Source organism: Triticum aestivum, chromosome 4D (assembly GCF_018294505.1).
Source record: "Triticum aestivum cultivar Chinese Spring chromosome 4D, IWGSC CS RefSeq v2.1, whole genome shotgun sequence".
NCBI lineage: Eukaryota > Viridiplantae > Streptophyta > Magnoliopsida > Poales > Poaceae > Triticum > Triticum aestivum.
This window is the reverse complement of record NC_057805.1, coordinates 430,609,568-430,622,917: the sequence shown is the minus strand read 5'-3', so window position 1 is coordinate 430,622,917 and position 13,350 is coordinate 430,609,568. Positions and strand designations below refer to the sequence as shown.

The 13,350-nt window shown below is 43.2% G+C and overlaps 1 protein-coding gene across 1 annotated transcript; it reads left to right on the top strand.

Moving 5' to 3' along the window:
- Nucleotides 1-269: 269 nt before the first annotated feature.
- On the top strand, nucleotides 270-7,812 carry LOC123100195 (leucine-rich repeat extensin-like protein 3). Its single transcript, XM_044522158.1, has 3 exons — nucleotides 270-570; nucleotides 957-1,431; nucleotides 7,500-7,812. The coding sequence occupies exons 1-3, from the start codon at nucleotides 522-524 to the stop codon at nucleotides 7,543-7,545; spliced, it is 570 nt and encodes a 189-aa protein (XP_044378093.1). The 5' UTR covers nucleotides 270-521; the 3' UTR covers nucleotides 7,546-7,812.
- Nucleotides 7,813-13,350: the final 5,538 nt, after the last annotated feature.

The following is a 13,350-nucleotide window of genomic DNA, read 5'->3' as shown; positions in this document are numbered from 1 at the left end:
GCACTGGTGCTATGGCCTGCCTAGCCGCGGCTGGAATCGTTTCGTTTTGTTCTCCCCTGGGCATTGTGGTGTCATGTAACCATGTCAGTGCAAGGCTGCATGCATTCTCCGGTCGCTCGTCTGAAACTAATGATGCTCCCGGCATTGCCGCTAGACCGGACAGGAGAGAGATGACCCCGTCAGAAAGGATTTGATCGAGACCCTGAACAGATAATTTGGTTGATGGATTATAACAAAATCAAATAAAACAACAACCGTAAATGGTGCTCTTCGTCTGCATGTACTGGCCGGATGCAAATGCATGCTCCCTAGAATAGGCGAGTAGCAGCACATCACTTGCGCAGCTTCCTCCCTCCAGACCGGCCTCGTCTGCTCGTCTCCCTCAACAACCGGCAGCCTCCCCTCTTCCGGATCAAGCACCACAATTTCCTTCCGTTTTCTTCACTTCTTGTTCAGAAAACAATACTTCTTCGTCGTCGTCGTCGCCGCGGCCGGGAAGGATCGACTAGTTCTGAGGACCGATGAGCTACTACAACCCGCATGCCCCTGTCGGCGCCCCGCCCCCGCAAGGTGAGACGTGCTAATCTTCATCGTCATCCAAGTTTTCAATTGTGTTCGTCAGAGCCCGTTAAATTTTAACCGTTTCAACTGTCCGTCGTGAGTGCATGCTCCGATCTGTTCTTTATTCTATCAAAATCACGCGGACTAAATCTCGTTGACATTGCATTGTTAATTCCAAAGATGAACGAACTGTCGCCGACCGACAGTTTGGACGAAATCGGTTATACGTTTTTCTGCGGAAATTTATCTATTCCATAAAAAAAACGTTCGGGATGACATGCTTAAATTCCGAACGTTCAGGATTTATCTATTCCGATTTTTTTTGCATTTTATAACTGTGATGATTCTTGTTATTCTTACTGACATTAACACATGTAAACGTGGTCGCGGATCAGGGTACCCGATGGACCCGTACGCCAAGACCGGCGTCGAGGAGAGCCAGCACCAGCACCAGCCGTACCCGACGCCGCCGGGCCAGCCGTACCCGCCGTCGCCGCAGAACCAGCCGTACCCTCCGTCGCCGCCGAACCAGCCGTACCCTCCTGCGCCGAACCAGCCGTACCCGCCGTCGCCGCCGAACCAGCCGTACCCTCCTCCGCCGAACCAGCCGTACCCGCCGTCGCCGCCGCAGCAGCAGAACCGCGAGCAGTACGCGCCACTGCCGCCCGGCCAGCCGTACCCGTCGCCGGCTGGCCAACCGTACCCGCCGCCGCCGGTCCAGCCGTACCCGCCGCCGCCGGTCCAGCCGTACCCGCCGCCGATGGCTTACCCGGCGCACCAGTACGCGCAGCCCTACGGGTACCCGCCGTACGCGCAGCCTCCACCGCCCCCGCCGCACCGGCACGAGGGCCCGTCCTTCGCCCAGGGATGGTACGTACCCGCAACCTCACCTCAACTCACATCGTCATCGGTTGACAGCTTCAAAACTGCGACTAGAGTTAAGAATTCAGATGGTGATTGCATGGTGTCGACTGTCAGGAAACGGCAGAACAGAAATGGTAAATGGATGGGCACGAGGTACCGGGAAAACGGGGTCACGATGTGCTACCTTCGAGACGGGAACACGTCTGGGTCTGTCACGCATATGCAGACCATACGTGTATGCGAGATGACCAACTAGGACGCCATTAATTAGCCAACACTGCCCCCTTATCAACATACATTAGTAATTACTCTCTCCGTTCCTAAATATTTGTCTTTCTAAACATTTCAAAGGAACACAACATACAGATGCATGTAGACATATTTTAGAGTATAGATTCACTCATTTGCTTCATATGTAGTCACTTGTTGAAATCTCTAAAAAGATAAATACTCCCTCCGTCCGGAAATACTTGTCATCAAAATGAATAAAAGGGGATGTATATAGACGTATTTTAGTTCTAAATACATCTCTTTTTATCCATTTTGATGACAAGTATTTTCGGACGATGGGAGTATTTGGGAACAGAGGGAGTAGAAACTAGCCAAATAATAACTCCGTTCATGAACATAAGATGTTTTGGATATTTCAATGTAGACAACGTACGATATGAGTGAACAAACACATTAAAATGTGTCTATATACATTCAGTTTAGGAAGATACAAGCTAAAACATCTTATACTAGATCATTAAGGCGCGCGTTGCCGCGCTCGTTCATATTGAGAAAATAACAAAAGATATATATAATAAAATCTTGACAACACATATATTTGTTAAACATGAATTGAAGGTGCATTATTACCAAAAAACCATAGTAGTAAAATAGTGGCATCATAAATAGTCCAAAAATACTTGGCACTTGGCAGTACTAATATAATGATTTGCCCACCCCAGAAATTAATTACAAGATGAACAATTTCAAAATATTGCATGACTGTGTAAATTAGACAAAGCATTGTGGAGATAGAGCACACTTGAACTCCAAAGGATAGCCAAAACCTGTATGTTCAAACTTTGCTAGTTTCATGGCTTCTTCAAGTGAATTTGCTAGCCAATATACTTCGGTTTCATTACATTTTCAATTAATTATTAACATGTAATAAGAAAAGGTAAAGGTTGAGTTGTGACAAACAAGACGACATCTATTTAGAGGAAGATATACTTGTTTAAGAAGTGCTCACTCATACAGTATAAAAATGCATCAGGAACTGAATTGAATCAAAACAAAAACAAAACGATGAGGCCAAAGAATGGCAAGGCTGACTAAAGGAGGGAAAGCTAGCTAAAGTAAGGTAAGCAATGGAGAAAGGGAAGAAGAAATGACACAACAGCCGAATATGAAGTGATCCTTGGAGCTGTCCCAAATTCAGTGTCTTAGAGATGCCTATTTGCTCCTGCAATGTTTCCAGTAACAACAACAGATGTTTTTATTGCACCGAAGCATAGTTGAGAGATGAACAAGGAAGCTAAATTGCCCTAATGAGAGGCGAATGGAAAAGAGCACAACAATCAGCTGCAGCAGCCAGCAGGGAATATATCTGAGCGCTCTTGAGGCTTTAGGCTAGAGAACCAGCGAAGGAAGAGTAGGGGGCGAGAGAGGGCACCACCAAGGCACACGTGCAGTAGAAGCTCGCTGCCAGGACGCGGTGGCGAGGCGCCGAGGAACAGGGAATAGAGTTGGCGACATTTTTTAGGCCTGTTAACGGGATATATACATAGGGGTGTTTGGGGCAAAAACAACAAATTTAACCTGTAGACGAAAAGAATTCACAAATTGAACTGTTGATGAAAAAATTTCACATAGCTGACTTTTTTGTGTAGCGCCCGACAGTAAGGCGTCACACTACACTATGCAGTGCCTAACTGACACGCGGTGCACGCCTGACCAGCATCGCATACCAAACTGTCTGAAAATTGCTAAGTCTGTGCAACGCCTGAGAGCTAGGCGCTACACTACACAGTGTAACGCCTAGTGCCTAGGCGCTGCACTAGTTGCCAATCAAGCATATGCGCAGGGGTTGCGTTATCGTAGCTCTGATTCTCGGAATATGTGATGGGCTAGTAGATTAAGCAGTACTATTACGAGCTAGTGCATGCATGGGTTTCTGGCTATTATCTATGGGCTACTCCTGATAGGTCCATGTCAAGAATCAACTTTTTCTCTAGTTGGATCTTCTGTATCCATGTGCCGTTGAAATACCTCGAATTGGCCACGAAAGATCCGTGAAGTTTTAACTCGCACTGCACCCCTGACCCCACATGTGTCTTTGACTAGGCATAGCGCGGCACCAACGCATATGCACTAGTGCAACGCCTAAACGCTAGGCGCTACACTATATAGTGCAGCGCCTAGCTCTCAGGCATTGCACACTGACTTAGCAATTTTCAGGCAGTTCGGTGTGCGATGCTGGTCAGGTGTGTAGCGCCTGTCAGTTAGGCGCTGCACAGTGTAGTGTGACGCCTAGCCGTCGGGCGCTACATGAAAGGGTCAGCTATGTGAAATTTTTTCATCAACAGTTTAGTTTGTGAATTCTTTTTGTCCACAGGTCAAATTTGTCGTTTTTGCCGGTGTTTGGTTCGCTGCACTGCATGTGACTCGCATTCATCATGCAAAAATTGGTTGTTTGGTACACTGCATGGGCTTTTGAGCCTGGCCCGGTGGATGCAAAATTAGGACTCTCAGCCAGGCTGAGGGAAACGTAGGGTGTGTTTGGTAGGGTGCATGGATGGTGCATGAGGGCAAAAGTTTCCAATCCGACCCACTTTTGCTTGTTTGGTAGGGTGCATGGGCTCACCTGAGCTATGTCCATCTCATGCATAAAAGGGCCCTCAACCATGCTCATCTCATGCACCCCAAACAGGGTGCATGAAGGCAGCCATGCTGGCCCTGACCCTCGTCCCCACCCACCAGATCACGTTCAGATATGTTTATATTTCAAAAAATGTTCAAATTTTGAAAAAGTTCAGAATTTCGATTTTTTAAAAAAGTTTAAAATTTCAAAATTGTTTAAATTTTCAAAAAATTGTTCTGAATTTCAAAATTTGTTTGAATTTTCAATAAATGTTTTAAAATTTTAAAAAATGTTCGGAATTTTGAAAAATAAATATTTTTGAATTTTGAAAAAAACCAGAATTTCAAAAAAAATATAAAATATTCAGAAGTTTAGAATTTCAAATATTTTCAAATTTTCAAAATATGTTTAGATTTTAAAATTTTAATTAATTTTGAAAAAAATGTTTAGAAATTTCAACTTTTTTAAAATTTTCAAAAAATGTTTAAATTTGTTTTCATTTTGTTTCAATTTTGTTCATCATTCAAAAAATTAGAATTTGAAATTGTTTAGCATGTCTAAACACATGCAGCCTGCCAAACAAAGTCTCATCTCAGCATGTCTCAGCGTATACATCGCCGCCAAACAACAGCAACTGAATGGACTCAACATGTTTACACTCAGCATGTATGAGAGGAGAACAACTAGGCTAGGTCCATACATGCTACCAAACACACCCGTAAGTTTCGAGCGTAGCTCGCGTGCATGCTCGCTGCCTCGCTCGTTCCCTTCTTTTTCTATCTTCTATCCAGCGCTGCCGCCTAGACCTAGCGCCGCCGCCGCCGTCGTTCGTCCTTCACCAAGTCCGTCGCCGTCCTCGTTCGTCCCCTCGTCCTCGACTAAGCTCCGCTGCCTCCATCCTCGACCAAGCGTCGCCGCCGCCCTCGACAAGCCCCCGCAGGCCGGATCCTGATGCCTCGCGTCGCCGCAAGCCGGATCTCGCCATCTGGAGCCACCGCCGCAGGCCGGATCTCGCCATCTGGAGCCGCCACCGCGCCCTCTCCAAGCGCCAGCGCCGGCCATGTCAAAGTGCCGCAGTCCTTGGCCGTCATCATCAATTGCCGGTGCCGCCCTTGCCCAAGCTCTGCCGCCAGCCTCTTCAAGGGTAGCCGTTCTTGGCTGCGCTCGTCAAGCGCCGCCGTGGCCTTGTCCAAGTGTCGTCAACAACCTCTTCAAGTGCTATCTGCGCCATCTCGAGTTCACCTCGTACATCCATATCATGCAAAGTTCACCAAACACTATCTCGGCTCATTCTTGCATCAATCCAACCAAGTCACACTCACCCAGCATCCTCCGCAGCCTAAAACTACCCAGGAACCAAACACGCCCATAGGAACCAGGCTCCCGCTGCCTGGACCTCTTGGGCCTTACGGCCTGATTATTGACACAACTTGTAACTCGTTCTGTGGAGTAGCGGCCCAGAAAACTATGCTATGAGCGGGACAAACGGAAAATTAATTAGCGTAAACCAACTGAGGACCCAGCCAATCCCGCGCGTACATGAGTGTGATCCGACGGTTAAGGGCCCTAAATCGTTGTGGAGGCTCCTAGGTAGCTCCGTTTTACTGTTTAGTAATTTGTGAGTAGAGGGAGTAGGTCTTCTTTTTTTTACTCTGGATATTAGTTTTGGGTTGAGTCAAACATTATAAAATTCCACCAAATTTATGTTAAAAATATCAACATCTAATATAAAAATATACCCCATGATGGATGTAACAATATTGATATGGTATCAAGAAGGTTGAAGACAATATCCGCAACAAGAAAAATGAATGTTAAAGACAAAACTCATATGTGAAATAAAAGTGAAACGAATGGGGGGGGGGTGATGTATGAATAACTGTTGTGCATCTTAGGATCAACTAACTGCTCGACCGTGCGTGCAATTGTCATATGGTGCAATGCTTCCTCTATTGCTACTGATGTACATGCTTTACATAAGAAGCAAAATTGGTGAGATCACAATATTAAATACCGTTTCTAAGTTCAAAAAAATCCAACTCATAAATTGTGCACCGGTGATGTATTTGGCTCTGTTTCAATGAGACATTCAAAACTAGATATCATATATCTATGTTTTTTTCCTTTTCGAAAAAAATATATCTATGTTTTGATAATATTGTGTTCATCGTACAAAGTTACCACCCGGTGATTTATGAAGTTGCCACTCTTTTTTGATATTAAAGCATTGAAATTCAGCTTACTTGCTTAGTTTATGACACTGATCACGAGTCTTCAACACAAGTGTGAAAGTGAAAGTGCAAAGTTATAAGGATGTGCTATACAAACACTATCAACTAGTCACTCGTTCGTAGAAATAAATTCCCACCACCATAGTGTTGACACTGGTGATGTTGTATTAGTTATCACCACGATGGTGATGCACTTACAAGAGATGGTACTAACATTGATGTTGTGTGTATTTACCATGACAACAACACATTTGCCATGCCCTTTGCTGGAAATGTAATTATCGTGTTTTAGTATTTAATTATCACCTTGTTGGTGCGATGAAATGACATGGTAACTACTCCTTTAATATGTTATTGTATGTATTAACATACACATTGATCAAATTTGTAAACAGGTGTAGTATCACCGCGATGGTGATGCGCATACTAGCCTGCCTAGAACATCATGTTGAAGCTGTACTCATTAGTTTGTTTTGAAGTAGTTGCCACCATAGTAGTAAGACTATATGGTAAGTTGTTACAAAATAGTAACTAGTACCTTATTGCGTGCTAACAAACGTGTTTGGAAAAAGTTTTTCGATGCATACTTAAGTGAAATATAGCTTTGAAGTCATCGTTGTTATAAAGGCAGCACCGAAAAATAGATTGTGGAACTAGCGGAGGGTTTGAGCTACAAAACTTTATTGTAACAATCATGAAACCAAGAATTAGTGGGTCAATGTCATCACCTTTTGTCCTTGTATGTGTTTGCATAGCAACTAAACTTTTCCCTTATGTACACCTTCTAATTTACCTTTTGTTTCATGCCTTTTCATACACATCGGATATCACGGACAATAAAACTTGCTAAGACAATAATTTGAACATTCGTCCTCTTGATTTTTTTATTAACATTTTTTTGCACTTTGGTTCATCAGTTCATTGCAGATGCTATAGTATATTGTTGTTATGGTAGTTGATTCCTGACTTCTGCTATATGTTCTCATGTCCAGTCTTGCAGCATGTTGTTGCTGTTGTCTCATGGATGCATGCTTCTAAGAGAAAACATGGATCACGATACAAACTGACGGAAGACTTGGTTATAATAGTTGTGGGACGTCAACATTAATTCGTTTAGACCCAAGAGTTTTGCATTGATTACTCGACATAATTACAATTGTGTTGAGTGCACGTGTTTGATGAAACCATGAAAGTTAGTTAGTTAGGAGGGTATGTTGTAGTTTTAGTAATATATTTAGTCACTGATGAAAAGTGCTATCTCATCTAACTAATATGCCCATAGATATCAATAAATAAGGTTGTGTTTGTCACTGAGGTGAATAATGATAATCTGAGTTTTCAAAATCTAATTTTCTGTTTCCCTAACTATTTTTCTTTGCTTTTCTAGATGTTTTTCGTAATGGATTACAAAATATTTTTTAGCATAACAACAATTCACTGTGTTGCTGTCACCTAGTTGTGTTACTCTTGAGGGCTTACCAGCCTTGGAGAGCAACCCATTATTTCGATATCTCTAGTTGGCATCGGTCTTGGAGATTGCTTTGCCGGCCATGAACATGTACCGGGGAGATGAGGCAGTGGGACGATGTCATCCTCAACCCTACCCGGAAAGCCGTGCTTCGAGTGGCTCTTTTGGTTATGTAATAGACCAATAATAGCTCACTAATAGAGTACCTTGGAGCATGAACCATCTCATATGGTGGAGAGTGTTGGGGAACGCAGCAATTTCAAAAAAAATATCCTACGCACGCAAGATCCATCTAGGTGATGCATAGCAACGAGAGGGGAGAGTGTTGTCCACGTACCCTCGTAGACCGAAAGCGGAAGTGTTATGACAACGCGGTTGATGTAGTCGTAAGTCTTCACGATCCGACCGATCCTAGTACCGAAAGTACGGCACCTCCGCGATCTGCACACGTTCGGCTCGGTGACGTCCCACGAACTCTTGATCCAGCTGAGTGTCGAGGGAGAGCTTCGTCAGCACGACGGCATGATGACGGTGATGATGAAGTTACCGACACAGGGCTTCGCCTAAGCACTACAACGATATGACCGAGGTGGAATCTGTGGATGGGGGCACCGCACACGGCTAAGACAATTGTCAACTTGTGTGTCTATGGGGTGCCCCCTTCCCTCGTATATAAAGGAGTGGAGGAGGGGGAGGGCCGGCCCTCTCATGGCGCGCCCCAAGGGGAGTCCTACTCCCATCGGGAGTAGGATTCCCCCTTCCCTAGTTGGAGTAGGAGAGGAAGGAAGGAGGAGAGAGGGAGAAGGAAAGGGGGGCGCCGCCCCCCTTCCTAGTCCAATTCGGACCCAAGGAAGAGGGGCCGCGCGGCCCGCCCTGGCCGCCTCTCTCTCTCTCTCTCTCTCTCTCTCCACTAAGGCCCATATGGCCCATTAGACTCCCCGGGGGGTTCAAGTAACCCCCCGGTACTCCGGTAATTGCCCGAACTCACCCGGAACCATTCCGAAGTCCAAACATAGTCATCCAATATATCAATCTTTATGTCTCGACCATTTCGAGACTCCTCGTCATGTCTGTGATCACATCCGGGACTCCGAACAACCTTCGGTACATCAAAACACATAAACTCATAATACCGATCGTCACCGAATGTTAAGCGTGCGGACCCTACGGGTTCGAGAACTATGTAGACATGACCGAGACTCATCTCCGGTCAATAACCAATAGCGGAACCTGGATGCTCATATTGGTTCCTACATATTCTACGAAGATCTTTATCGGTCAAACCGCATAACAACATACGTTGTTCCCTTTGTCATCGGTATGTTACTTGCCCGAGATTCGATCGTCGGTATCTCAATACCTAGTTCAATCTCGTTACCGGCAAGTCTCTTTACTCGTTCCGTAATACATCATCCCGCAACTAACTCATTAGTCACATTGCTTGCAAGGCTTATATTGATGTGCATTACCGGGAGGGCCCAGAGATACCTCTCCGAAACACGAAGTGACAAATCCTAATCTCGATCTATGCCAACCCAACAAACACCATCAGAGACACATGTAGAGCATCTTTATAATCACCCAGTTACGTTGTGACGTTTGATAGCACACTAAGTGTTCCTCCGGTATTCGGGAGTTGCATAATCTCATAGTCATAGGAACATGTATAAGTCATGAAGAAGGCAATAGCAACAAACTAAACGATCAAGTGCTAAGCTAATGGAATGGGTCAAGTCAATCACATCATTCTCTAATGATGTGACACCGTTAATCAAATGACAACTCATGTCTATGGCTAGGAAACTTAACCATCTTTGATTCAACGAGCTAGTCAAGTAGAGACATACTAGTGACACTCTGTTTGTCTATGTATTCACACATGTACTAAGTTTCCGTTTAATACAATTCTAGCATGAATAATAAACATTTATCATGATATAAGGAAATATAAATAACAACTTTATTATTGCCTCTAGGGCATATTTCCTTCAGTCTCCCACTTGCACTAGAGCCAATAATCTAGTTCACGTCGCCATGTGATTTAACACTAATAGTTCACATCACCATGTAATTAAGACTCATAGTTCACATCGTCATGTGACCAACACCCAAAATGTTTTACTAGAGTCAATAATCTAGTTCACATCGCTATGTGATTAACACCCAAAGAGTACTAAGGTGTGATCATGTTTTGCTTGTGAGAGAAGTTTAGTCTACGGGTCTGCAACATTCAGATCCATATGTATTTTGTAAATTTCTATGTCTACAATACTCTGCACGGTGCTACTCTAGCTAATTGCTCCCACTTTCAATATGTAGCTAGATCAAGACTTAGAGTCATCCAGATCGGTGTCAAAGCTTGCATCGACATAACTCTTTACGACGAACTCTTTGTCACCTACATAACTGAGAAACATATCCTTATTCTACTAAGGATAATTTTGACCGCTGTCCAGTGATCCACTCCTGGATCACTATTGTACCCTCTTGCCAAACTCATGGTGAGGTACACAATAGGTCTGGTACACAGCATAGCATGCTTTATAGAACCTATGACTGAGGCATAGGGAATGACTTTTCATTCTCTTTCTATTTTCTGCCGTGGTCGGGTTTTGAGTCTTTACTCAACTTCACACCTTGCAACATAGGCAAGAGATCCTTCTTTGACTGTTCCATTTTGAACTACTTCAAAATCTTGTCAAGGTATGTACTCATTGAAAAAAAGTTATCAAGCGTCTTGATCTATCTCTATAGATCTTGATGCTCAATATGTAAGCAGCTTCACCGAGGTCTTTCTTTGAAAAACTCCTTTCAAACACTCCTTTATGCTTTCCAGAAAATTCTACATTATTTTTGATCAACAATATGTCATTCACATATACTTATCAGAAAGGCTGTAGTGCTCCCACTCACTTTCTTGTAAATACATGCTTCATCGCAAGTCTGTATAAAACTATATGCTTTGATCAACTCATCAAAGCGTATATTCCAACTCCGAGATGCTTGCACCAGTCTATAGATGGATCATTGGAGCTTGCACACTTTGTTAGCACCTTTAGGATTGACAAAACCTTCTGGTTGCATGATATACAACTCTTCTTTAAGAAATCTATTAAGGAATGCAGGTTTGACATCCATTTGCCAAATTTCATAAAATGTGGCAATTGCTAACATGATTCGGATGGACTTAAGCATCGCTACAGGTGAGAAGGTCTCATCGTAGTCAACTCCTTAAACTTGTCGAAAACCTTTTGCAACAAGTCGAGCTTTGTAGACAGTAACATTACAACAACGTCAGTCTTCTTATTGAAGATCCATTTATTCTCAATGGCTTGCCGATCATAGGGCAATTCCACCAAAGTCCATACTTTGTTTTCATACATGGATCCCATCTCAGATTTCATGGCCTTAAACCATTTTGCGGAATCTGGGCTCATCATCGCTTCCTCATAGTTCGTAGGTTCTTCATGGTCTAGTAACATGACTTCCAGAACCGGATTACCGTACCACTCTGGTGCGGAACGTACTCTGGTTGACCTACAGGTTTGGTAGTAACTTGATCTGAAGTTTTATGATCATCATCATTAACTTCCTCACTAATTGGTGTAGGCATCACTTGAACTGATTCTGTGATGAACTACTTTCCAATTCGGGAGAAGGTACAATTACCTCATCAAGTTCTACTTTCCTCCCACTCACTTCTTTCGAGAGAAACTCCTTCTCTAGAAATGATCCATTCTTAGCGACAAAGATCTTGCCTTCAGATCTGTGATAGAAGGTGTACCCAACATTTTCTTTTGGGTATTCTATGAAGACGCACTTCTCCGATTTTTGGGTTTGAGGTTATTATGTTGAAACTTTTTCACATAAGCATCGCAACCCCAAACTTTAAGAAACGACAGCTTAGGTTTCTTGCCAAACCATAGTTCATACGGTGTCGTCTCAACGGATTTAGACGGTGCCCTATTTAACGTGAATGTAGCTGTGTCTAATGCATAACCCCAAAACGATAGTGGTAAATCGGTAAGAGACATCATAGATTGCACTATATCCAATAAAGTACGGTTATGAGGTTCGAACACACCATTATGTTGTGGTGTTCCAGGTGGCATGAGTTTGTGAAACTATTCCACATTGTTTTAATTGAAGGCCAAACTCGTAACTCAAATATTTGTCTCTGCGATCAGATCGTAGAAACTTTATTTTCTTGTTACGATGATTCTCTATTGCACTCTGAAATTCTTTGAACTTTTCAAATGTTTCAGACTTGTGTTTCATTGCTACCTCTTGAGCACTGCGTTGGTTTTTCCCTTGAAGAGGAAAGGGTGATGCAGTAAAGTAGAATAAGTATTTCCCTTAGTTTTTGAGAACCAAGGTATCAATCCAGTAGGAGACCACGCTCAAGTCCCTCGCACCTACACAAACAAATAAGAACCTCGCAACCAACGCAATAACGGGGTTGTCAATCCCTTCACGGTCACTTACGAGAGTGAGATCTGATAGATATGATAAGATAATATTTTTGGTATTTTTATGATAAAGAGAAATAAAGATGCAAAGTAAAATAAAAGGAAATAGAAATAGCTAAGTGTTGGAAGATTAATATGATGGGAAATAGACCCGGGGGCCATAGGTTTCACTAGTGGCTTCTCTCAAGAACATAAGTATTACGGTGGGTGAACAAATTACTGTCGAGAAATTGATAGAATTGAGCATAGTTATGAGAATATCTAGGTATGATCATGTATATAGGCATCACGTCCGTGACAAGTAGACCGACTCCTGCCTGCATCTACTACTATTACTCCACACATCAACCTCTATCGAGCATGCACCTAGAGTATTAAGTTCATAAGAACAGAGTAACGCTTTAAGCAAGATGACATTATGTAGAGGGATAAACTCATGCAATATGATATAAACCCCATCTTGTTATCCTCGATGGCAACAATACAATACGTGCCTTGCTGTGCCTGCTGTCACTGGGAAAGGACACATCAAGATTGAACCCAAAGCTAAGCACTTCTCCCATTGCAAGAAAGATCAATCTAGTAGGCCAAACCAAACTGATAATTCGAAGAGACTTGCAAAGATAACCAATCATACATAAAAGAATTTAGAGAAGATTCAAATATTGTTCATAGATAAACTTGATCATAAACCCACAATTCATCGGACCCGACAAACACACCGCAAAAGAAGATTACATCGAATAGATCTCCACGAGAATCGTGGAGAACTTTGTATTGAGATCCAAAGAGAGAGAAGAAGCCATCTAGCTAATAACTATGGACCTGAAGGTCTGTTGTAAACTACTCACACATCATCGGAGAGGCTATGGTGTTGATGTAGAAGCCCTCTGTGATCAGTGCCCC